The sequence below is a fragment of the Tachysurus vachellii genome, chromosome 13 (assembly GCF_030014155.1).
Source record: "Tachysurus vachellii isolate PV-2020 chromosome 13, HZAU_Pvac_v1, whole genome shotgun sequence".
NCBI classification, from domain to species: Eukaryota; Metazoa; Chordata; class Actinopteri; order Siluriformes; family Bagridae; genus Tachysurus; species Tachysurus vachellii.
The window spans coordinates 22,581,469-22,608,188 of NC_083472.1; the positions used below are offsets into that span (position 1 = coordinate 22,581,469).

Genomic DNA, 26,720 nt, shown 5'->3' on the forward strand with positions numbered 1-26,720 from the left:
ATAAGCTTGTCTAAGTGTGTTATCCAGTTTTTTTCAATATTACATTACATTATATATACATATATTTCATCCGTTGTGTTCATCATGTTGCTCTTTGCATTCTGGACACAGATGTTTAGCCACAAAGAAAGACGAAAGATATTCTGAAGTAAAAATAAATCTCATTAGGTGATAATCATTATATCATCACTACTGTAAGTAAACATACATTATTATTAATTGAAATGGACCGTGAGGTGTCACCTTTCTCGCCATTATCCCCCTTGTCCCCGTCCTTGCCGTCCTGTCCGTCAGAGCCTGGTGAACCCATTCGTCCTGCCCCCCCGCTGGGCCCCGCAGGCCCCGGACTGCCCGGTGCTCCTGGAGGCCCGGGCAAACTGCATACCAGCTGAGACGAGTGAATGGTGAAGTTGTGTTCTTTCTTCACAGCAGGTTTCACAGTAAGGACAAGGGAGAGAGAGAGCAGGCAGGTTGCCAGCCAGAGCGGATGCACCACGCAGCTGTGACTGCAAAACATCACACAAGTTTACAGTTGCGTTTCAGTCTCCTGGCTTCAAGCACATCAGGTGTCGATCAGGCGTTATAGAATTTCGATAATCGATAATATAATATGTATCATGGTCCGTAAATTTTTTGTCTTGTACGTCACACTGGTGCAGATACGGTATTGCACTAAACAGCCCATGACATGCATTTGCAGAAGAACTCACCGCAGGTCTCGCTCACGTGCGACACCAGACCCCATCTGCCCTCTGCAAGTTTGTGCGTATGTGAATAACGCTCAAAAACAAAGCTCTGTAGCCGATATCCTGCGTCTCCTCCGCACGAGTATCCGCCCTGTTTTGACATACTCGCTCCAGATGCTTTGGACATGATGTAACACACTGCATATGGAGGAGGGGACTTTCAGAAGAACGTCAGCTGGAGATCAGACGTGTAGCCGTGCTTAGGGTGAGAGGTTATACACAGGACTAAACGCTTGAAAATATTAACGCAACAACTCGTCATTCTGATTGGTTGGAAGGTGTTGATTTTTAATCATTTTTAATAACAGCAGCTCTTCAGTTCTAACATGTTATACGGATAAATATTTTAGTTTAAACAGAAAATATGTAACAAAGGAAGAAAGGGAAGGAAAATGTCCAGGAACGTTCCGGATCACTGATTAAGGAAGGACGCCATGGGGTCGTCGGGTCTGGGACGCTTCGGAAGGCCTCCATCTCCTCCTCGGTGGGTTCGCGGACCTCCATCAGGCTGTTGTACGGTCTCTTCCTCTCATCCAGCTGCATCATCTCAGCCACCTGCTTCAGTCGCTGCTCCTCTGCGCTCAGCGCCTGACACACAAGAACAACGTTCAGCACTTAACTTAAAGGTGGGGTCTCCGTTGTTTGAAAGCCAATGTTGACATTTGAAATCATCAAAACAAACCTGCCCCTAACGCAAATGGGTCCCACCCCTTTATTGATAGCTCCGCCCACACATACACCAGACAATTATAACCCAAGTATAGCCCAGGCAACTATTATGGCAGAACCTGCTGGGGCAGATGACCGAGGGGGTATTTTTATCAATAAATGAACACAATGAGTAATACTATGGTAATACAAATGTGTTTTTGTAGTACTGTGTGTTGTACCGTGAAAGGTTTAGCTCCGTTTCACGCAGAAGACCTTCAGTTCTCTCCAGCGCTGGAAAGCTGATCCTATATTAACACGTCCTACTTCTTACCTTATCGTAAGCCTTTCTTCTCTTTCTTTCTTTGTTTTTATCCTCCGTGTCAACGTTAAAACCGCTTTCTGCTAATCTCACACATAGTCGCACTGAACACTCTCTCCGCCCATATTGACAAGACACGCCCCTTTCTGCTCATTGGCTACACGTTAGTTTTGTTTTTGTTTTGTTTGGCGGCCCGACTGTTTTTGGAAGCATTTCTCAAACAACGGAGACCCCACCTTTAATATACACACTTTAAACAAACCTATTTACTAAAGATTTTGACTCGTGTACAATTACAGCACGTACAACTTAAACTAGTAAAATCTTCACCTTTTTCAGCGTCTCTTTCTTTTTGGCTTCGTCTTCCTCGTCGCTGCTGTCTTCGTTTTTCTTCTTGTGCTTCTTCTTCTTTTTTTGCATCTAGAAAGACGTTAAACGAAACACGAGACGTGAGACTTTTGAACAATAGATCAAAGCTCCGAACTTCATTTACACAAGCGTGCTTTCTATTCGCCAGATTTCCCTCGTTGAATGAAAATATTCTTATCTGATATAAAATACGAAGCAGCTCCTGAGATACGTATGTGGTATTAGTTCAGTTTAATTTTATTTGTTTACAAAGTTAAATTAATATTTATCCTTAATGAGCGAGTCAGTACCTCTAAAAGAGTCTTTGGCGCCTCCTCCTGTTCCTCTTCTTCGAACGGGACGCATGACGTGTTCTGCAATGTAAAACACAGTTAACTCTTCGGTGGCATCGTCGGTCCACATAAGTGTAAAGGAGACAGAAAGGAGACGGTTCTCTTACTCTTTAGCTTCGCCTTAGGTGTAAAAGTCATAACTTACTGTGGTTTTCTTGCCGGCGTCTCCGGTGCAGTAGCTCTGTTTGACCAGCGAGTGGCAGCACTTAAAACCCCAGCTGCCGTCTTTCCAATACGAGCCCCAGATACACTGCAAAATACAAGAATCTAGTCAAATCTTCCACATCGCATACGGCGCGCGTTATATCCTGATGGCCGTCAGCCGTACTCACGCTGTGGTTATTAATAAGGACGTCCTCTTCGTATTTAGAGCGTGCGATGGCTTTCTCCTGGCCTTTGATGACCGCTCCGTGTCGAGAGTACTCCACGTAATCCTCGGTCTGAGCGAGCAGCAGCTCTTGTGGAGGAGCGTCGAGATGTTCCTCACCTCCGTACTGCAGACAGGATACAGGAAACAAGAATCAGAACTCCTACTCTGACACCGTAGGAACAAAAGGAAGAACGAATGAACGGCGCGTAGCGTCTGGCTGTACCTTATCCAGGATGCTCTCTTTCTGTTGATCTTTGAAGTCTTTCTTTTTGACTCTGAAGGACTGATGGAGCAGCTCCAGCTTGGTCGGGTCTGCCTGCAGGTGGACCTCCGTTCCCTTCTCGTACGCCTCCCACGCAAAGACTGAGCGGTGAACACATGAAGCACGTACGTTTAAAGGGAGCAGAAATGATCGGAATGATGTCACGCTTTTTTACTATTACGTCATTACCGCAAAGAGAAACAAACTCTTTAATGTGATTGATTTATTTACACTATCTGTCTCTAACCACATACAGATTTGCTGCGATATTCGTAAAGATAAGAGATAAGAATGATATCTTAGAAGACGTCGTTCAACACCTAGAACCCGAGGCAGAGATAACGGCGGGAATCCACCATGTCAATGTTTCAGTCGCTTTCAGCTAATGTTAGACATGCACACTGAACACTCTCTCTGCAGCATATTGACAAGACACGTCCCTTTATGCTAATGTTAGACATGCACACTGAACACTCTCTCTGCAGCATATTGACAAGACACGTCCCTTTATGCTAATGTCAGACATGCACACTGAACACTCTCTCTGAAGCATATTGACAAGACACGTCCCTTTATGCTAATGTCAGACATGCTCACTGAACACTCTCTCTGAAGCATATTGACAAGACATGCCCCTTTATGCTAATGTCAGACATGCTCACTGAACACTCTCTCTGAAGCATATTGACAAGACACGTCCCTTTATGCTAATGTCAGACATGCTCACTGAACACTCCGCAGCATGTTGACAAGGCACGCCCCTTTATGCTAATGTCAGACATGCTCACTGAACACTCTCTCTGCCGCATATTGACAAGACACGCCTCTTTATGCTAATGTCAGACATGTGCCCTGAACACTCTCTCTTCCGCATATTGACAAGACACGCCCCTTTCTGCTCATTGGCTACACGTTTGTTTTGTTTGTCGGCCCGACTCAGCTTTCTGAAGCATTTTTAAAAACATCGTGCACCGCACCTTTAAATATAAAAAATAATAAATGACATATTTTCCTAAATACATGCATGAGATTATGTATGAACTGAGGAATAAATAACATTAATATACTAAAGGAGGCAAAAAGCACAAGATGATGGAAATACAGTTTGTTTCAGATGCTGATGTTTAAGTTTACATCAAACTAAGTAGAAGAATATTATATAAGTAATAGTAATGATTCTTATAACTGTGGAGAATTCAGTGACACATCAAACAGATATATTTCCTTATGTGTAATATATAAATAACCAAACGTTCTTCATGGGACGTCACGTAAACAGACGTGTGGAGTCTCGCTGGTGATAATCCTGTCAGTTGAATCGTTAGGGTTACTCAGAGCACTAAACTGTCTAAAGTACAAGATCTTAAACAAACACACAAGCTGATGTTACCTTAGCAGTGTCCTCTCTGATCCTCAGGTTCCTCACTGTGATGCGTCTCTTAGAGTCGAAGTTCTGCCCGGGCATGTCGATATCGTCTGCGTATTTGTCCTCGTCCTCGTCTTCACTGTTGTGCTCTCGCTCCTGGGGGAGAAAAAGAAAGGCAAGAGTTTTATTCTAGAGGAAAAATATACCCACACACATGCGCACACACACACACACACACACTAAAGTTTTCAGTTTATTTGTAGAGATTTTCAGTAACATCCTCAGTTTGTTAATAACAATTTTTTAAAAAAAAAAGCATTTGAAACTTTATCAGGGGGCACGGTGGCTTAGTGGTTAGCACGTTCGCCTCACACCTCCAGGGTTGGGGGTTCGATTCCCGCCTCCACTTTGTGTGTGTGGAGTTTGCATGTTCTCCCCGTGCCTCGGGGGTTTCTTCCGGGTACTCCGGTTTCCTCCCCGGTCCAAAGACATGCATGGTAGGTTGATTGGCATCTCTGGAAAAATTGTCCGTAGTGTGTGATTGCGTGAGTGAATGAGTGTGTGTGTGTGTGCCCTGTGATGGGTTGGCACTCCGTCCAGGGTGTATCCTGCCTTGATGCCCGATGACGCCTGAGATAGGCACAGGCTCCCCGTGACCCGAGGTAGTTCGGATAAGCAGTAGAAAATGAATGAATGAATGAAATCTCTTGCTGGTGTGTTTGATTCCACAGTCTCAGGTAAAAATAAATCTTTTCTGTCGTTTGAGTCCTCAAACGTGTCACTACCATCACTCAGATTCTCCGAACCATTAGCTGTATGGAAAGAATCTGAGGAATCATTGATATCTTTTACAGTTATTTGTTCTTCCACGTCCTTTTTCAGAAAAGAGGCAGAGGCCGGGCTGCTGGAAAGAATTGGAGACTCGCAGTCATCCCCAAAAATGATACTAATGATGTCGAAGATCTCCACATGATTGGGCCCATCCAGGAGCACCGCGGAAACATACACATGCACACACACACACACACACACACACACACACACTAAAGTTTTCAGATTTGTAGATATTTTCTGTAACATACTCAGTTTGTTAATATACACACACACATGCACACACACACACACACACACACACACACTAAAGTTTTCAGATTATTTGTAGATATTTTCAGTTATTATTCTCAGTTTGTTAATAAAAAAATGTTAAAAAAGCATTTTGTCATGAATTGAAACTTTATTAGTGATTAAAGTCACATGTCGTAACACAGAAACCCCATCAGTGATACGATGATGATGCCGTTTTAAAATCTCTACAGCACTCGGGATTTAATTATTCATGAATTTATATTACATGATCATCACATTTCAAAGTGATTTGAGGTTATTTTTGTTTATATCATTTAATCTGCACGTATTTAGAGGACGGGGTTGTGTAGGCAGAAGTACACTCGAAGCAGACAACAGATCACATTTAAATAAAAATTAGGATAAAGGGACTCCCTTTAGTACTGAACAAATGTCTACAATAAATCTCTATTGCGAACAAAAAGTACGTACTCCGTGGTCCAGTTTCCCGGTAGCCAGTTCCTCCTGTAACCTCTGGGCTTTTAGAGTGCGCTTTGCCTGTGACACAGAAAATACAACAAATTAATTACTATTTATTATATATATATATAATAAATAGTAATTAATTTGTTGTATTTTCTGTACAACAAATTAACAAATTTTGTTTTCTGTACAACAAATTAACAAACAAATTGTGGCAGCACAAAAAAAATAAAAAAAAAAAAAAAATATATATATATATATATATATATATATATATATATATATATATATATATTTTTTTTTTTTTTTTTTTGTGCTGCCATACACTGAACATTACCAGGTCTGAACAGTACCACCTCATCCGGGGCAAAGCCCGTACCTGAGAACTTCACTCTGACCTTTCTGGGCCGCTGAGAGAGAGAGAGACAGAGAGAGAAAGAAAGATAGAGAAAGAAAGATAGAGAGAGAAAGAAAGAGAGAGAGAAAGACAGACCGAAAGAGAGAGGGAGAGAGAAAGAGAGAGAGAACAAGAAGAGGAAAAGAAATGTTAAAACAGATGCGTTTCCATGGACTGGGGCAGTGTGTGTGTGCGTGTGTGTGTGTGTGTGTGTGTAATAATAACATAATTAACATAATAATAAGTCATACCGCATCACAACACTGGACCTTATTCATCAATCTTTGCACTAAAATAATACAAAAGCTGCTTTTCTTTGTATTTGTGTGTGTATGTTGAGCGTGTGTTCCTGATAAAGCTCATTTGCATATGGTAACGCCCATAAAACTCCATAAAAGGTGAAGTGCACAGACAGCTGAGAGTATGAAACGAACACTGTGGGTAAAGGATGAAGTTATTACGACTCACTTTTTTTAACCCTTTTATCTAAAGCGAATGATTCATTTGATTTGTCTTTAATTTATGGGTTAATGTATATAAAAGTATCACCCAAGTTACCTCAAGACAGTCCTTCTTCTTGTGTGTCAAGGCCCCACAGTTCTCACACGCCCCTTTCCTGTACTTTGTGCTGACGGATTGCTGTAATGAAACGTTTAATTTTTAGTATTAAATCTTCCTTAGATAAAATCATGGATTTAAAGGTGGTGTCAGTAAGCTGCTTACCTCCTGTACGCTTCTCTTATACCACTCTCCTATAGACGAAAACTCCAGCTGTTTCTCCTCCTGAGGTCTCTGGTGCTTGAGCGTGGGTCTTTTTGAAGGGTCGATGTACCACGGCACAGAGGAAATATACTGGGGAATGTGGGGATTGATGTCCCTAAAGGAAAAAAGAAATAAATAACACAGTGGCATGAAGAAGAAGTAAAAGCTTTGAAAACTAGATTATGATAACCAGCAGACTGTCCACAGTGTGTGTGTGTGTGTGTGTGTGTGTGTGAGTGATCGTAAGAGCTTGTTATTCCGCCGCTCATATACGCACTTTCCCTCCTCATCGACCTCAGCAGGAGCATTTCCCAGCTTTCTCTGTTCCTCCAGCTCCTTCTTCTTCCTGGGTTGTCTTCTGGTTGTCTTGTTTCTTCTCACATGTGTGGATGATGTGCTAAGGCTTAGTTGAAGTTGAATTTGTAATACTACTGCATGTTTCTGCTATAGTAATGAACTTAATGTACAGAGATTTGTGTGTGGCTGTAGTATATATACAGTACTGTGTTGACATTAAAAAAAAATCAGTTATACCAATACCAATGAAATTTCACTATTCTTATTACCAGAGTTGTAGCACAAACAAAATATTAATGCAAACAATCCATTCAATACTAAATAAAAATAACATTTATTGATTTGTTCTTTGTCTTGTGATTATTTATTATTAATGACTGCATTCATTGGACACACTGTTTGTAGAGAATGCACACCTACTGTTTTGATTCAAGACTGGCATCATTACATCATGCATAAAATTTTGGTGTCCACTTTTTCCATTTTAAATAATACCATAACCTTTGGCTTAATATGTAATCATATAATATATAATATATAATATAAAACTCTTCTTGTTTTAAATTCTCACTGAGGGCTAAAAACCCCCTAAAGATGAAATCCTAGAACCGCCCCTGCTCAAGAGCTATAATACTGTGTTTATAGCATACATGTAGAATGTAGCAATCCTGCATCAGTGGAAAGGCCTGCAAGACATCACAAACTACAGAGAGATCAGATTGAATCTGTCCTGTGCACATCCATCACCATCTGGTTTGGAACAGCAACTTAACAGGACAGGAACAGACTGCAACGCAGAGTAAAAACAGCAGAAAAAATAATTGGTGCTCCCCTACCCACTCCCCAGGACTTTTACCATACAAGAACCAGAACCCGGGAAGGAAACATCACTACTGACCCATCACACCCTGGACACAACCTCTTTCTGCTCCTCCCTTCTCTCAGCTGCTACAGAACTTTGCTTACTAAAACTGCCAGACACAGGAACAGTTTCTTTCCTCAGACAATCACCCTGATTAACAACTCACCATAATTATATTCCCTGCTTCATATCTATAAGTACTGCATTATATACGTTACACACACTACTGCTGCTGTATATTGTACAAAACCTTAATATTGCACAATATTGTTATTTGCACTACTATGCACTTCTCACACTTTATGTACATAACTGGCCAGTTATATATTCTGTATTCATATTTAGTACTCGTACTGTCTATATTGTATCACATTGTCTGTATTGTCTTGTACAGTCTGTGTTGTCTTGTATAGTATAATGTTATATGTCTGTATTGTCTTGTACAGTCTTTGTTGTCTTGTATAGTCTTTGTTGTCTTGTACAGTCTCTGTTGTCTTGTATAGTCTTTGTTGTCTTGTATAGTCTATATTGTATCACATTGTCTGTATTGTCTTGTATAGTCTGTATTGTCTTGTACAGTCTGTATTGTCTTGTACAGTCTGTGTTGTCTTGTACAGTCTGTGTTGTCTTGTACAGTCTGTATTGTCTTGTACAGTCTGTGTTGTCTTGTACAGTCTGTGTTGTCTTGTATAGTCTGTATTGTCTTGTACAGTCTGTGTTGTCTTGTACAGTCTGTGTTGTCTTGTACAGTCTGTGTTGTCTTGTATAGTCTGTGTTGTCTTGTACAGTCTGTATTGTCTTGTACAGTCTGTGTTGTCTTGTACAGTCTGTGTTGTCTTGTATAGTCTGTATTGTCTTGTACAGTCTGTGTTGTCTTGTATAGTATAATGTTATATATGTCTGTATTGTCTTGTACAGTCTGTGTTGTCTTGTACAGTCTGTGTTGTCTTGTACAGTCTTTGTTGTCTTGTATAGTCTGTATAGTCTTGTACAGTCTGTGTTGTCTTGTATAGTATAATATAGTGTTATTTATATCTGTACTTCTGAGAGTCACAAACAGCTGGAACCAAATTCCTTGTGTGTGTCAACATCAACACACTTGGCCAATAAACCTGATTCTGATTCTGATTCTGATATTTTAATGAACCTCTCTGTGGTGGTATGGTGGCATTTTACATTATATATAAATTCACTTGCTAAAATTATTTTACGATCTACCTGAGTACTGAAAACCTATTAATGTGTATTAATCTTCGTACTTTTAATGACTTTTTCATCGTTTAAGTTTTCACTCTATTTAGAAAAAATAATTTCTAATACTTATTTCATTAAGTATTACAAAAGTATTAAGTAAGGTATTAAATGGTCTTCATTATTATATACAACTTCATTATTATTATTATTATTATTATTATTATTATTATTATTATTATTATTATTATTATTATTATTGTTGTTGTTGTTGTTGTTGTTGTTGTTTTAACGCTTTTCACAAAGCTGTCCCTACTTTTATTTTGTAACGCGTACATCCGGTTCCGGTTTCTGTTGCGACACGCTTGTAAACAACTAGCTAGCTGGAAGTTAGCTGCAGTATAAAATCGTGTATTTGTAAAAAACAGCCTTTTAATTTCTCCAATCATCGCGTTTAAAGGTAAATATTTGGCTAAGGAACAATTCCGAAGACTGACGTTTATTCTTCAGTATAAATAAAAGACTCGCTCTTGTAATGTTGCCACTGTTAGCTAGTTAGCTAAAGTTAGCTAAACAGTTAGCTAACAGTAGCTACATTACAAAATAAAGATTTTATATATGGAATAAAATCTATTACTAATGAGGAATGTAATCAGCGCCAGAGTTTATTTCCTTTAACACCTCGTCACGGTGTTTGTTTATTTCACTGTAGCAGTTTGTCAGTGTTTAAGTTTTGAAATGTAATAATCAGATATTTTTATCCGTTTCGTCTTACATTTAATGCTGTGTAATATCCACAAGCCCTGTTGTAGTCCCCTGTTGTAGTCCCCTGTTGTAGTCCCCTGTTGTAGTCCCCTGTTGTAGTCCCCTGTTGTAGTCCCCTGTTGTAGTCCCCTGTTGTAGTCCCCTGTTGTAGTCCCCTGTTGTCGTCCCCTGTTGTCGTCCCTTGTTGTAGTCCCGTGTTGTAGTCCCGTGTTGTAGTCCCCTGTTGTAGTCCCCTGTTGTAGTCCCCTGTTGTAGTCCCTTGTTGTAGTCCCGTGTTGTAGTCCCCTGTTGTAGTCCCCAGTTGTCGTCCCCTGTTGTCGTCCCCTGTTGTCGTCCCCTGTTGTCGTCCCCTGTTGTAGTCCCCTGTTGTAGTCCCCTGTTGTAGTCCCCTGTTGTAGTCCCTTGTTGTAGTCCCCTGTTGTAGTCCCCTGTTGTAGTCCCCTGTTGTAGTCCCCTGTTGTAGTCCCCTGTTGTAGTCCCCTGTTGTAGTCCCTTGTTGTAGTCCCCTGTTGTAGTCCCCTGTTGTAGTCCCCTGTTGTAGTCCCCGTTGTCACTCACGTCCGAGTTGCTTTAAAGACAGACGTAATGAAGACATCCGTACAAAGAAAAACATTGATTGTTACAAAGCAATGTTACAGGAGACTCTTTCTGTAAATGGTGTTTAAACGTCTCGTCACAGAAAACATTAACGATTACTTGTTTCTCTCTCTCTCTTTTTTTACAGGTTTTGGAGTCCGTCATCTTTCGGGCAGTTGGAATTCTTGAATCCTGTTTTGTGGCTTCTCCAGGCCCTGGAACGTCATGCCACAAGAAGCTGAGACTAGCACGGGTCAGGAAGGGGTCATAGACCTCGAAGAACCCAAAAAAATGACCCGGGAAGACTGGAGGAAGAAGAAGGAGCTGGAGGAACAGAGAAAGCTGGGAAATGCTCCTGCTGAGGTCGATGAGGAGGGAAAGTGCGTATAAGAGCGGTGGAATAACAAGCTCTTACGATCACTCACACACACACACACACACACTGTGGACACACTGCTGGTTATCATCATCTAGTTTTCAAAGCTTTTACTTCTTCTTCATGCCACTGTGTTATTTATTTCTTTTTTCCTTTAGGGACATCAATCCCCACATTCCCCAGTATATTTCCTCTGTGCCGTGGTACATCGACCCTTCAAAAAGACCCACGCTCAAGCACCAGAGACCTCAGGAGGAGAAACAGCTGGAGTTTTCGTCTATAGGAGAGTGGTATAAGAGAGGCGTACAGGAGGTAAGCAGCTTACTGACACCACCTTTAAATCCATTATTTTATCTAAGGAAGATTTAATACTAAAAATTAAACGTTTCATTACAGCAAACTGTCAGCACAAAGTTCAGGAAAGGGGCATGTGAGAACTGTGGGGCCTTGACACACAAGAAGAAGGACTGTCTTGAGGTAACTTGGGTGATACTTTTATATACATTAACCCATAAATTAAAGACAAATCAAATGAATCATTCGCTTTAAATAAAAGGGTTAAAAAAAGTGAGTCGTAATAACTTCAGCCTTTACCCACATTGTTCGTTTCATACTCTCAGCTGTCTGTGCACTTATTTTTTAATTAAAATTTCAATAATTTTAATTTTAAAATCTCTTCTCTTCTTGTTCTCTCTGTCTCTGTCTCTCTCTCTCTCTCTCTCTTTCTCTCTCTCTCTCTCTCTCTCTCTCTCTCTCTCTGTCCCTCGCTCTCTCTCAGCGGCCCAGAAAGGTCGGAGCGAAGTTCTCAGGTACGGGCTTTGCCCCGGATGAGCACCAACAGATACAGCTCAGTATGGATTATGACGGGAAGCGAGACCGCTGGAACGGTTACGACCCAGAGGAACACATGCGCATTGTGGAGGAGTACGCCAAAGTCGACCTGGTAATGTTCAGTGTATGGCAGCACAAAAAAAAAAAATATATATATATATAATAAATAGTCATTAAGTTGTTGTATTTTCTGTGTCACAGGCAAAGCGCACTCTAAAAGCCCAGAGGTTACAGGAGGAACTGGCTACCGGGAAACTGGACCACGGAGTACGTACTTTTTGTTCGCAATAGAGATTTATTGTAGACATTTGTTCAGTACTAAAGGGAGTCCCTTTATCCTAATTTTTATTTAAATGTGATCTGTTGTCTGCTTCGAGTGTACTTCTGCCTACACAACCCCGTCCTCTAAATACGTGCAGATTAAATGATGTAAACAAAAAAACTCAAATCACTTTGATATTAATTCCAATAGCAGACACTCCATCATAATCACCGCTACCTCTATTTTTTATTTTTTTTTTACCACCCGCTTAATATCAACCCTGCTGTAAGGGATCATGAGCAGACACAGATGTCGTCTCCCTCTGAAACGTTTACTTTCAGGACAAAAGTCTGATTTATAAATAACGGAATTTCTACTTGTTCATTTTTCTTGCACTGTAGACCGAAATGTCGTATTTATATAGAGACAAAAGAACGTCGGGTGTCAGAAGGAAGGCAAACTGAGGATGTTACTGAAATTCTCTACAAATAAACTGAAAACTTTAGTGTGTGTGTGTGTGCGCATGTGTGTGTGTATATTTTTCCTCTAGAATAAAACTCTTGCCTTTCTTTTTCTCCCCCAGGAGCGAGAGCACAACAGTGAAGACGAGGACGAGGACAAATACGCAGACGATATCGACATGCCCGGGCAGAACTTCGACTCTAAGAGACGCATCACAGTGAGGAACCTGAGGATCAGAGAGGACACTGCTAAGGTAACATCAGCTTGTGTGTTTGTTTAAGATCTTGTACTTTAGACAGTTTAGTGCTCTGAGTAACCCTAACGATTCAACTGACAGGATTATCACCAGCGAGACTCCACACGTCTGTTTACGTGACGTCCCATGAAGAACATTTGGTTATTTATATATTACACATAAGGAAATATATCTGTTTGATGTGTCTCTGAATTCTCCACAGTTATAAGAATCATTACTTATAATATATAATATTCTTCTATTTAGTTTGATGTAAACTTAAACATCAGCATCTGAAACAAACTGTATTTCCATCATCTTGTGCTTTTTGCCTCCTTTAGTATATTAACGTTATTTATTCCTCAGTTCATACATAATCTCATGCATGTATTTAGGAAAATATGTCATTTATTATTTTTTATATTTAAAGGTGCGGTGCACGATGTTTGAAAAATGCTTCAGAAAGCTGAGTCGGGCCGACAAACAAAACAAACGTGTAGCCAATGAGCAGAAAGGGGCGTGTCTTGTCAATATGCGGCAGAGAGAGTGTTCAGGGCGCATGTGTGATATTAGCATAAAGGGGCGTGTCTTGTCAATATGCGGTGGAGAGAGTGTTCAGTGGCATGTCTGACATTAACCGAAAGCGATTGAAACATTGACATAGCGGCATGAACATGACATGAACGTCGTCTTCCACGTGAAACGGAGCTAAACCTTTCACGGTACAACACACAGTACTACAAAAACACATTTGTATTACCATAGTATTACTCATTGTGTTCATTTATTTATAAAAATATCCCCTCGGCCAGCTGCCCCAACAGTTTCCGCCATAATAGTTGCCTGGGTTACGTATGTATGTGTGGGGCGGAGCTATCAATACAGGGGTGACACCCATTTAGGTTAGGGGCGTGTTTGTTTTGGTGATTTTAAATGTCAACATTGTATAATATTTCATTTCTTTTCTTTTTTTTTTTTTAATAAATATAACAGTACCTTAGAAACCTGGACCCGAACTCAGCTTACTACGACCCGAAGACGCGAGCCATGAGAGAAAACCCGTACTCCAACACCGGCAAGAATCCAGAAGAGTACGTTTGTGGAAGTGCTTTAATTAATCTCAGTGAAGGCGATCGATCTGTATAGAGATTAATGATCTATAATTTAGATCTGATGATAACGTTCTTGTTGTTTCTGTAGGGTGGGATACGCCGGAGACAACTTCGCACGTTACAGCGGAGATACGATCAGCATGGCGCAGACGCAGCGTAAGTAATTAACCTACACTGGTGCGGCCGATCACGAAAAAGATCTAAAGATCTACCTGAGACAGATAGTGTAAATAAATCAATCACATTAAAGAGTTTTTTTCTCTTTGCGGTAATGACGTAATAGTAAAAAAGCGTGACATCATTCTGATCATTTCTGCTCCCTTTAAACGTACGTGCTTCATGTGTTCACCGCTCAGTCTTTGCGTGGGAGGCGTATGAGAAGGGAACGGAGGTCCACCTACAGGCAGACCCGACCAAGCTGGAGCTGCTCCATCAATCCTTCAGAGTCAAAAAGAAAGACTTCAAAGATCAACAGAAAGAGAGCATCCTGGATAAGGTACAGCCAGACGCTATGCGCCGTTCCTTCGTTCTTCCTTTTGTTCCTACAGTGTCAGAGTAGGAGTTCTGATTCTTGTTTCCTGTATCCTGTCTGCAGTACGGAGGTGAGGAACATCTCGACGCTCCTCCACAAGAGCTGCTGCTCGCTCAGACCGAGGATTACGTGGAGTACTCTCGACACGGAGCGGTCATCAAAGGCCAGGAGAAAGCCATCGCACGCTCTAAATACGAAGAGGACGTCCTTATTAATAACCACAGCGTGAGTACGGCTGACGGCCATCAGGATATAACGCGCGCCGTATGCGATGTGGAAGATTTGACTAGATTCTTGTATTTTGCAGTGTATCTGGGGCTCGTATTGGAAAGACGGCAGCTGGGGTTTTAAGTGCTGCCACTCGCTGGTCAAACAGAGCTACTGCACCGGAGACGCCGGCAAGAAAACCACAGTAAGTTATGACTTTTACACCTAAGGCAAAGCTAAAGAGTAAGAGAACCGTCTCCTTTCTGTCTCCTTTACACTTATGTGGACCGACGATGCCACCGAAGAGTTAACTGTGTTTTACATTGCAGAACACGTCATGTGTCCCGTTCGAAGAAGAGGAACACGAGGGGGCGCCAAAGACTCTTTTAGAGGTACTGACTCGCTCATTAAGGATAAATATTAATTTAACTTTGTAAACAAATCAAATTAAACTGAACTAATACCACATACGTATCTCAGGAGCTGCTTCGTATTTTATATCAGCTAAGAATATTTTCATTCAACGAGGGAAATCTGGCGAATAGAAAGCACGCTTGTGTAAATCAAGTTCGGAGCTTTGATCTATTGTTCAAAAGTCTCACGTCTCGTGTTTCGTTTAACGTCTTTCTAGATGCACCAAGAAAAAATGAAGGACAAGAAGAAAAAGAAGAAGCACAAGAAGAAAAACGAAGACAGCAGCGACGAGGAAGACGAAGCCAAAAAGAAAGAGAAGCTGAAAAAGGTGAAGATTTTACTAGTTTAATTTGTACATGCTGTAATTGTACACGAGTCAAAATCTTTAGTAAATAGGTTTGTTTAAAGCATGTGTATTAAAGGTGGGGTCTCCGTTGTTTGAGAAATGCTTCAGAAAACAGTCGGGCCGCCAAACAAAACAAAAACAAAACTAACGTGTAACCAATGAGCAGAAAGGGGCGTGTCTTGTCAATATGGGCGGAGAGAGTGTTCAGTGCACATGTGTGACATCAGCAGAAAGCGGTTTTAACGTTGACATGGAGGATAAAAACAAAGAAAGAAAGAGAAGAAAGGCTTACGATAAGGTAAGAAGTAGGACGTGTTAATATAGGATCAGCTTTCCAGCGCTGGAGAGAACTGAAGGTCTTCTGTGTGAAACGGAGCTAAACCTTTCACGGTACAACACACAGTACTTGTAACTTGGGTTATATTTGTTTGGTGTATGTGTGGGGCGGAGCTATCAGGGGTGGGACCCATTTGGGTTAGGGGCGTGTTTGTTTTGGTGATTTCAAATGTCAACATTGGCTTTCAAGCAACAGAGACCCCACCTTTAAGTTAAGTGCTGAACGTTGTTCTCGTTTGTCAGGCGCTGAGCGCAGAGGAGCAGCGACTGAAGCAGGTGGCTGAGATGATGCAGCTGGATGAGAGGAAGAGACCGTACAACAGCCTGAAGGAGGTCCGCGAACCCACAGAGGAGGAGATGGAGGCCTTCCGAATGAAGCGTCCCAGACCCGACGACCCCATGGCATCCTTCCTTAATCAGTGATCCGGAATGTTCCTGGACATTTTCCTTCCCTTTCTTCCCTTGTTACATATTTTCTGTTTCTGTTAGCAAAACACACCATGATAGCGTGACGTATCGCTCATCTGTGTTCTATCCTTTGATTGTTTTTGCACCAATATAAAGATTTGAATCAAACAATTCTGAGTAATGTTTTATTCTGAGAGGAAATAAAACCGGTTCTGATCCGGCGTTCGTTCAGAGTATTAGACGCGACGGGTACTACAGCTGATGTGAGAAATAAAACACTGAACGACGGAGTACAGCGATACAAAGCATTGTTACCATAGTTACGAGCTTGAAGTCGATTTTTTTCCTGCAGCAATTTCCTGCCATTTCTTTTTTTTTTTTTATATTCATTAAAGAACTCCACATCATACTTTATATGTGATGAATAAAATGTGAATTTGAATTTGTATGGGAAAGAGTATGTCGTACGATCTGTGAAGATTTTTCAAAACTGTTTGCATAAACAAAACCAGATACAAAACGAATAATAGAACACTGGCTATTGTTTCTCAATTTTTAATCTAAGCTAGAAACTCTAAAAGTGTAGAACTCGCTCACATTTATCACAACTACATATAGCTTGGACTGTCAGAACTCACTTTACTTAACTCAGTTATTTAAGTATGTAAGAGTAACCAAATCCACTGAAATTAACCCGCAGCAATATAGCAAAACTATTTTGTTTACTAGTGATATTAGCTAAATTAGGTAGCTAGCTAGTTAGCTAGTAGCCTCCAGGATCTGTGGAGTACCGAGCTGTGGGTTTTATTTCATGATATCATAAACTGAACCTACACATAACACTCCTACATTTTTGCATTACATTTCTACTCTATAGAGGTGTAAGGAGGTGTGATTTAAGTAAGGAAAGTTTGACTTAAGCTATGTTAACTATTTTAGTTCAAAGACTTATATACAGGGGCGATTCTAGAGTCGGAGCTTTAGGGTTGCTGAGCTCCTTTTTAGGGGTGCTGAAGCTAAGGATATGATCAAAATGTCTTAAATGTCTATTATTATTATTATTATTATTATTATTGGCCTTTTAACTTTTTATTAAATGACACAAGATCAGGGGGCACGGTGGCTTAGTGGTTCGCACGTTCGTCTCACACCTCCAGGGTTGGGGGTTCGATTCCCACCTCCACCTTGTGTGTGTGGAGTTTGCATGTTCTCCCCGTGCCTCGGGGGTTTCCTCCGGGTACTCCGGTTTCTTCCCCCGGTCCAAAGACATGCATGGTAGGTTGATTGGCATCTCTGGAAAATTGTTCCTAGTGTGTGATTGCGTGAGTGAATGAGAGTGTGTGTGTGTGTGCCCTGTGATGGGTTGGCATTCTGTCCAGGGTGTATCCTGCCTTGATGCCCGATGACGCCTGAGATAGGCACAGGCTCCCCGTGACCCGAGGTAGTTCGGATAAGCGGTAGAAGATGAATGACACAAGATCATTATGGACTGTCCCTAGTCTCTCATCTCAATATGTCTTTTTTCTTTTAAAGAACTGTATGTTTATTGGTCACTGGCAGGCCACACACACACACACACACACACACACACACACACACACACACACACAGAGAGAGAGAGAGAGAGAGAGAGAGAGTAATGCTAGGAGTTCAGGAGTTAAGCCTGGTTCAGGTTAAATCCTGTGTGTGCGGAATGAATAAATACAGCAAAAGAAAAACATTAAACTTTCTTTTATTGTCTAGTTTGATAGTCAGCCACAATTGAAAAATAACAGATCTAAATCTAGGAATGAATAATAATTCATTTAAAAAGCCACAGTGAGTGTTTTCACACATACTGGTGGTATACAGTGATATGGCGTTTGTTTTCACTCTGGTCCAAACGCCAGGGCTTCATGTTTCCATGACGACTGACCAGAAAAGACGCACGTGACGTCATGTTTACATGACTACCGATTGTTAAAATGAGTATGAAATTAACGATAAACTTTAACAACAGAGACACAACAGAGACACACGTACACACTACACAGGTACACAGTTTATTTGTCGCGCTGCTGTTTTTGTTTCACGCTCTAGCGGTTAATAAACAGAACTGCATGCGTCTTGCGGAAGAACATTGTAACCGGCGCTACTTTTCTCCGTTTATGACTATGGACGAGTCACTCACGTCCTGTGCTACTCCACAGCGGGGCGACTGAAGCACCCCTAAAAAGGGGCTAGCCTCGTCCATGCTTGTATATAATCCGAATCAGACATCAGTGAGGCGTTAAACCATTTAAAATCACATATTTGGGTGCAGAGGCTAAGAGTTTGGTCAGATGTTCATCAGATTTATTTTTAGAGCTATAGTTCAGCTATGGGTTTGAATTTGAATCAGAACCATAAGAATTCCTTCCCGATAAGACGATAGCATTCTTTACATTGCATTGCATTGATCATGAGGTAAAAAGGCATGAGGGGAAAACCTGAGAATCTAACACACAGCCATTTGCTTCACATTCAGAAGCACATGAAGCTTAGTCAATTCAGTTTAAGATTTTTTTCCCCACATAAACTGTTATATACAGTACAAAACTTGCAGTGAAATGAAAACTCTGACTATTCCTATGAGACTGTGACTATAAATAAACTACGTTGAAGAACTCAATCACTCACTCATCTTCTACCGCTTATCTGAACTACCTCGGGTCACGGGGACCCTGTGCCTATCTCAGGCGTCATCGGGCATCGAGGCAGGATACACCCTCGACGGAGTGCTAACCCATCACAGGGCACACACACACACTCTCATTCACTCACGCAATCACACACTACGGACAATGTTCCAGAGATGCCAATCAACCTACCATGCATGTCTTTGGACCGGGGAGGAAACCGGAGTACCCGGAGGAAACCCCCGAGGCACGGGGAGAACATGCAAACTCCACACACACAAGGCGGAGGCGGGAATCAAACCCCCAACCCTGGAGGTGTGAGGCGAACGTGATAACCACTAAGCCACCGTGCCCCCCCACGTTGAAGACCTAAGTTATAAAAAAGAATGAATAGAAATAATTAAATAATAAAAGTGAAGTGTACAGAATGAAATGGAGTAAATTAATCTGTCTGGAGTTCTAAAGGATGTGTAAAATGGACAAGCTCGTATTGAGGAGTCTGTTGACCTGAGGGAAGAAGATCTACCTGAGACTTTTTCCATCAGGGTACAGAAGCATTCGAAGCTCAAAAGACTCATGGAGAAAAGACATTAATGTGTCAACTATCCTATAATAAGCTGTCGTATGAACTATTCAAACAACAACAATAACAACAAAGACTGCTTATGGAAATAAAGTATAAATCCAGTTATTATCCTCCTGTCGTTTTCAGTAGCTCTATGTTTCCCTGAAATGTACTGGAGAATGATGCGAGTCAGCTTTAGCTCTGCGTATATCTGTGCTAATTAAAAATATTTTAAATAGCATCATTTACGTGGCATCCAGAGATTGAACTTATCCTGATATTAGAACAACTTCTGCCAATTAAATCAGTTTAATTATCACTTTATTTACATGATACTCAGGCCTATTTTTGTTTGCTGTAAAGCTAGCAAACATTTGCTCTGGATTAGCATGTTGCTGACGTCCTCTGTAGCCTACAGTGTATGAGGCTACCATTACATTATAATTTTATGAGTTTCTGTTTGCATTTTGGTTAAAAATAAGTTAAGAGGAATGGGATATGGACCGAGATGCGACAAAAATCATATTTGTTACAAAATACGAGAATCAAGGATCACAATGTAAATACAGCCTCTGTGTCAATTTCTAGTAGGTGCTTTCCTGCTAGGATGGAGCTATAATTAGTGAGGCCCTGTGACTGTTACCCCTGCGGGTCAGATTGCAGCTTGCTGTATCTGGATTGTTGTAGCACCTGCTGCTAGCTGTAATACTCTTTTAAGCGTAGCAAAGGCTACAGAGATACAGTACAGCTGAAACTGTATTTAAAAGAAAAGTCTGGTGCTTTCAGTTTGGTTTTTTGTACATGTTTTAAAATAAAAAACAAAACCCACAAGTAGCATCAGTTCATGTTGGGACAAAATTGAAGCAGACTGAAGTTTAGGTGGATATTCCTTTACAGATTTATGATGTACGTTGAGGGGGTTGGACTTATCACAGTGCTAAGTGACCTGACTGGATGAAGGATCGAGGTAGCACACTGTAACCCAGCTACCCTGTTGGAGCCTCATCTTCAGCTCTGTGGTACAGTACACGTCTTCTCTCTGTTCTGTTGCTTTGACCAGTGGGTGTGCTATTCCATTCAAAATGACCTGATACAATATAGCACCGAACGGCAAGTACATATCGAACAAATCAAGATCTGTGATTTTAAATTAGATGGTAAATACAATTTCATGTTAGAAAGGATACAGATTGCTGAGAAGCTTTCCCCAATTATATACATACATCTTGTTAACTAATAATTAAATAACATTCAAGTGGGTTATTTGGAAGAGCTCATAATTCTCTGTGTGTTATGAAGTTTTTGAATTGTTAAAAAGTGTTGGAAGTCTAATATTAGTAGTTACTAGTTTTAATAATATAGAGATATCGTAACAGTAGGCTTACAGCATAGTAGTAGCACATTTTATACAGAAACATCCACAATAGATTTGAACAAAGTAATCTTAGAAATGCTTCTTCGTTTTACGCTTTTCAGTACATTTGCATTTGATCTTTTCAGCTGGTTTTTGGATGCCGAAGATGGAGCGATGCTGCGTTACTAAAACACAAAGGCAGTCTAGCACCAGTTAAGAAACAGAACCCTGTGGTTGGAACAAAACCATGGAAAGCTGGGTTCTCGATGGAGACAGCTACTCATTTCTCCGCGGTGCTCCACGTAACATCAACCTGCAGCACCTGGATGGGCCCAATCACGTGGAGATCTTCGACATCACTAGTATCCCAAGCCATCGTAGTGCCATTTCTGAAACGACTTGCCTTTGTGACATTTTTGGGGATGACTGCGAGTCTCCAATTCTCTCCAGCAGCCCGGCCTCTGCCTCTTTTCTGAAAAAGGATGTGGAAGAACGAACAACTGTAGAAGATATCAATGATTCCTCAGATTCTTTCCATACAGCTAATGGTTCGGAGAATCTGAGTGATGGTAGTGACACGTTTGAGGACTCAAACGACAGAAAAGATTTATTTTTACCTGAGACTGTGGAATCAAACACACCAGCAAGAGATTTAACCTTTCCAAATGACAAAAATGAAGTTACCTCTGCAAAAGGCTCCCCAGGATACCAGCAAGAATCTCATTTGTCTCAGGACACCAGCTTAGTGCAAGTTGAAAATTCATCTGACCGGCAGCTAGTAACGTCAACGTCTGAATTTAGAGACACTAATATTAGAGTAACTGGTTCCACACAGGAGATAATCTCTCCTGAACTCTTATCTGAAAACAAGGGTATTGAAGCCCAGAGTCATGCTACCTCGTCTGAGCTTATGGAAACAGGTTCAACAGAAGAGATAATCAGTCCTGATCTGAGGCGTATTATGAAGCAGAGGGATGCTTCTTCATCTGAGCAAAAGGAAAACGATTTAACACAGAAGATAATCACACCTGACTCCACAACTGAAGACAGACGTATAACAGAGCAGAAACACACCACCACATCTGAGGTAAGAGAAGCTGTTTCAACACAAGAGAATAAACGTTCTAAACGGAGAGAAAAGACATTTTCAGAAAACCCAGATTCAGCTGAGTCCTTTAATAACCTGGCAGCAGAAGCTTCTCCTAATGAGAATAATGAGAATAATCTTGGCTGCTCTGTTGAGGAAGAAGAAAAAATCTCCTTGCCGGTTATTTTGCATACTGGAAACATTTTGCTTGATCGAGAAAACTTTACTCCTCTCCAGAAGACAGCTTCCGATCCTTCCGTAAAAGATGAAACACAAGATCTGGGAGAAATGATGGCTCCACTGGAACCTGAGGTTGTACCAAATAAATCAGTGTATACAGGTACATTTGTATGTGATGATAAAGCAGGACTGGCAGATTTGGGAGTCCCTAACACTGTATCTCCTCCTACTTACATTGAGGATAATAGAGAAATGCATGCAGCATCTACGCCTCGACATTTAACAATTTCTTCTGAAACAACAGAACCAGTAATCTTACATGAAAGTACAACTTTATCATCCTTTTCAGACACAGCAGAAGGACTATCATGTGTGATGAGTGGGTTATGCTCACCCTGTGGTACTTCAGAGGCTGTTAACTCCTCAGAGCCATCAGTAATAATACATTCACCTGTGGGTTTCACTCTTTGCCCTTCACCTTCACCAGAAAAAATTTGGTCATCTGGACCAGAAGATTTATCATTTACACCTGAGAGTCTAGAAAGCGATTATAGAGTCACACCTACAGACAAAGGTTCTGTTTCCTCATTTGATTCCAAACTAAGTTCTACACCTGAGCCAAGAAGTCTTACTTCTACACCAGAAACCAGACAAAATGTTTGTATATGTGAATTAAGTCCAGCTGCTCCTTCAGCTGAACTGAGACCTGCAAGCTGTTCTCCTAAAATTAAAATAATGACCTGTAGCTCTCCGACACGACACTTAAAGTCGCTTCAAATTGAGAAGAAAGCACCACAAAATGAGTGTTCATCACAAAGCGACCTCTTAGCACAAACCCACGATTTAGAGGGAATAACACATGAAAAAGGTTTTATGTCAACTTCTCTTCCTACAAAAAAAGATACAGATATGGTTTCGTCAACACAGCAAGACATATCTTGTCCATCAACAACTTTGCCAAGAGATACTGTGTTCCTTGATCTAAATGGAAAAAGATATATTGAAAGCCCTACATCAAATATACTCCCCACAAATGAGATTACAAACATGGCTTCTAATATCTCCTCTACATTTTTATCAACTGATAATATACAGAGAGGTACAGAGTCTCCTGATGTAAATGAAATAAGATCTGTGGAAAGTTCTGTTTCAACCATAACTCCTGAAAATGAGACAACAAACACTGCCATCTCCCCTGACTCCCACATCTCAACAGAAGGAGGCATGTCTACACCACCATCAACTTTATGTATACCAGGAGACACGGCATCTCTTGATGTAGTAGGAACAAGAGATACTGAAAGTTCTATGACAACTACAATTCCCACAATGGATATTGAATATGTGTCCGGTTCACCCATTTTTCAGCCTTTATCAGCAGAGGGAGACATATCTAGACCACAATCAAATTTAAGTGCACAAAGAGACAAAACATCGCCTGATGTAGATGGAAACAGATGTGTGGAAAGTCCTGCATCAGCTTCTTTTCTGATAAATGAGACTACAATTATGGACATCTCAATCGAGTCCAACTATTCACCAACAGTGTCAAATGAAAGCTTATCAAAAGATACGATGTCTCCTGATGTAGAGGGATGTACTCAAAGATATACTCAAAGCTCTGTATCAGATATGGTTCCCTTAAAGGATGTTAAAAATATGATCATCACACCAATTACATACCGTTCATCAACAGATGGAGGTGTATCTAGAACACCATCAACTTCAAGTATACCAAGAGATACTATGTCCCCTTATGTAGTGGGAACAAGATGTGTGGAAAGTTCACTGTCAACCACATCGCCCACAAATGAAACTACAAATATCGCCATTTCACCCATCTCCAACCTTTCTTTACCAGAGGGAAGCATTTCTAGACCATCTTCAACTTTAAGCATACCAAGAAATACACCATCTCCTGATACAGGTGGAAGAAAATCTGAGGAAAACCCCGCATCAACTACAGTCGTCATAAATGAGATGACATATATGGCCAATTCACCCATCAACCTTTCATTAACAGGAAGCACATCTAGACCCCCATCAAATTTAAGTATACAAACAGATGCCATGTGCCTTGATGTAAAGGAATCAAAGTACACAAAGCTATCAAATGAGATTCCAACAAATGAGACTACAAATGTGGACATTTCACCCATTTCCAACATTTCATCAGTAGAGGGAAGCATATCAAGACCACCATCAACTTCAAATATATCAAAAAATATAATGTCTGCTGATTTAGATGGATTAATATGTGTAGAAAGTTTTATATCAACCACACTCCCAAAATATGAGCCTCCAAATAAGAGCATCTCACCTGTCTTAAATATTTTATCAAAAGATGGAGGCATAGCTATACCATCATCAACTTTACATATACCAAGAGATACTGTGTTCTCTGATGGAGAAGGAATAAGGTATGTGAACGATTCTATGTCGACCATCCCTCCGACAAACATCGCCATCTCACCTGTCTACAGCCTTTCGTCAACAGACGGATGCATATCTAGACAACAACTGCATTTAAGTACACCAAGAGATACTGTATCCCCTGATGAAGAACAAAAATACATTGAAAGATTTAATGAGATTTCCACAAATGAGAATAAAGGTATGGCTTCACCCATCTCCAACCTTACAACAACCTCAAATATACTAACAGATTTCCTTACCTCAGAGTCTCCCCCTAAAATGAGATATCTCAGATCACCTGAGAGATTTAATGATCATACACCAGAACCAGAAATGTGCATACCAAAGGCATACATAGATAATCACCTTTCAACTACAGTCAGTGAGAAGGTGGACCTTCCTTTAAAGGTACAAGTTGATGCAGGTCAAATAGATACTGGTACTGGCTACAAAACGTCCCTTAAAAGCTGCGGTCTAAATCAGGATGATTGCACAGACATTGCTCCAGTACCTTGCCCCCAAATTGATAAAATAAGCGATTCATTACCTGAGCCACTTACTCCCAGATTATCTGTAAAACAAATAAAAGAAAATTGGGAAAGGATGAATGAGACCATTTTGAATTCTCTGAATCCATGGCAAACATCCAAAAAGATTTTAACAGTGTCTAGTGCAAAGGAAGCAAAGGAAGGTCACAGTGCAAGAGAAATGTTGGAAAGCGAATCAGCAGGTAGTGAAAAAACATTTGGGCAGATGGCTATGAGACCTGGGGAAAGCCCCAGTGTTTTACATAGTGACAATCCTAGAGTGATTGAAGGACAGTCATGCAGGAACAAGGGGTGGAGTGGGGAAAGGGGGATACAGGAGGAGCATACATTTGGAAAAGGGGTGGGGAATATAGCAGAGGGTAGTTACAGAGGGGAACAGGTTGAGCTGTCATTCAGTACCAGGAATAGAAAAGGGCCTGCAAACCGCAGTCCTGCTCCCTCAAGCCGAGACCCAAAGTCTGGAATTCCACCTCGCTATTTTGAGTCTCCCCAGGCAACTCGGCGGCAACAGAGTCTTCTCAGAGCACAGAACCTACAAACAGAGAACAAGACCGGTGCCAGGAGGGTCCGATTGACTTCTAAAAGCAATTACAGCGGTGCTGGTCGTCTTTCTTCAGAATGTACTAGCGAGACTTCCAGTATGGGAAGTGAATTTGATGACGCAGACAGTGAAGTAAAGTGGTTCACAGACCAGGCCTTCAGGAGCCTATCAAGCCCTCAGGTGGACTACTTGGATGTCTACAACTCAAGCCGTGGGTCATCTACAAACGTTTCACAGCCTTCTACAGTGGACAGTTTTACTACATGGAATTCCTATGCAGATTTGCACAAATCGTCACATGAAAACGATGACTTCTCCTGTCATACTTCTTTTTTACCCCACTCTACACTAGACCCAGCAAAGCGTTTTGAGATGGGTAGTTTTGAATGTGTGGATGTAGCAGTGGAGAACAAGGAGGAAACCAAAAAAGGAAAAAGAACCGTCCCAAAAAGACAGATCCAATTTAAGAGACGCAATTTCGATGAACTAAAGTCTACCGAGAACGAAGATAAAGCTATGGAATCACTCTCCACACAGGTCAATTCAAGGGACATATTTTTTCGTCAACATAGCACCCCAGCATCAATGCAGGATGATCTGGTTCAAGATGAGCAGGAAACTCAAACTGGTAAGAAGATGCTCCAGAAGTCTGCATCTTTAGATGATAGTTCACCTAAGAGTAAAATGGCTTCCAGTGTTATCAAGAGTGTTCTTTCAAAAAAAATGGATACTTCTACTAAAGAATCTTTAAGAAGTGAACCATGTGAGAATAAAAAGAAACACATTGAAAATCTATCTGCAGGAGAATCAAATATGGCAGATAGGCAGAGTTCCAGCTTACACTCTGAATGCAGTTTGTCCTCTGACGACTTTGCAGGCAAAGAGCAAAGAAGCCCTAATACTCAGAAAAGGGGATGCAGGCCCAAGGTTCCCCCCAAACCAGCCTTCAAAGCTAACTTCTTGCCTCCTAACAGGAACTCCGCAGGCATGGCAATTCAGGGTAAACCCTTAGTGAAGGATCAAATAAAACCCATAACGA

General features: G+C 41.0%; 2 protein-coding genes and 1 pseudogene across 2 annotated transcripts in view; 1 reads left to right on the top strand and 2 right to left on the bottom strand.

Moving 5' to 3' along the window:
* The window catches only part of c1qtnf2 (C1q and TNF related 2), a 3,110-nt gene extending 2,185 nt beyond the window's left edge, over positions 1 to 925 (bottom strand). Inside the window, exons 1-2 of the mRNA XM_060885584.1 lie at positions 711 to 925; positions 244 to 506 (exon numbers count right to left, since the gene is read on the bottom strand). Of these exons, the coding sequence (XP_060741567.1) occupies positions 244 to 506; positions 711 to 745 (298 nt within the window). The 5' untranslated portion in view covers positions 746 to 925. The remainder of the gene's footprint in view (positions 1 to 243; positions 507 to 710) is intronic.
* A 209-nt stretch (positions 926 to 1,134) lies between these two features.
* LOC132856327 (pre-mRNA-splicing factor SLU7-like) lies at positions 1,135 to 11,040 on the bottom strand (annotated as a pseudogene).
* LOC132856113 (pre-mRNA-splicing factor SLU7) lies at positions 9,818 to 16,505 on the top strand. Its single transcript, XM_060885550.1, has 15 exons — positions 9,818 to 9,932; positions 10,962 to 11,193; positions 11,348 to 11,501; positions 11,586 to 11,666; positions 11,968 to 12,132; positions 12,222 to 12,287; positions 12,866 to 12,997; positions 13,973 to 14,070; positions 14,180 to 14,247; positions 14,448 to 14,587; positions 14,687 to 14,848; positions 14,931 to 15,035; positions 15,160 to 15,222; positions 15,462 to 15,572; positions 16,170 to 16,505. The coding sequence occupies exons 2-15, from the start codon at positions 11,039 to 11,041 to the stop codon at positions 16,347 to 16,349; spliced, it is 1,680 nt and encodes a 559-aa protein (XP_060741533.1). The 5' UTR covers positions 9,818 to 9,932; positions 10,962 to 11,038; the 3' UTR covers positions 16,350 to 16,505.
* Positions 16,506 to 26,720: the final 10,215 nt, after the last annotated feature.

What these genes read in the sequence shown, in the direction of transcription:
- LOC132856113 (XM_060885550.1), top strand. Translation starts at nt 11,039, where the DNA reads ATGCCACAAGAAGCTGAGACTAGCACGGGTCAGGAAGGGGTCATAGAC. An exon ending in CCGGGAAACTGGACCACGGA is followed by an intron (nt 12,288 to 12,865) that starts GTACGTACTTTT and finishes TTTCTCCCCCAG; the next exon opens with GAGCGAGAGCACAACAGTGA. An exon ending in AAGAGAGCATCCTGGATAAG is followed by an intron (nt 14,588 to 14,686) that starts GTACAGCCAGAC and finishes TCCTGTCTGCAG; the next exon opens with TACGGAGGTGAGGAACATCT.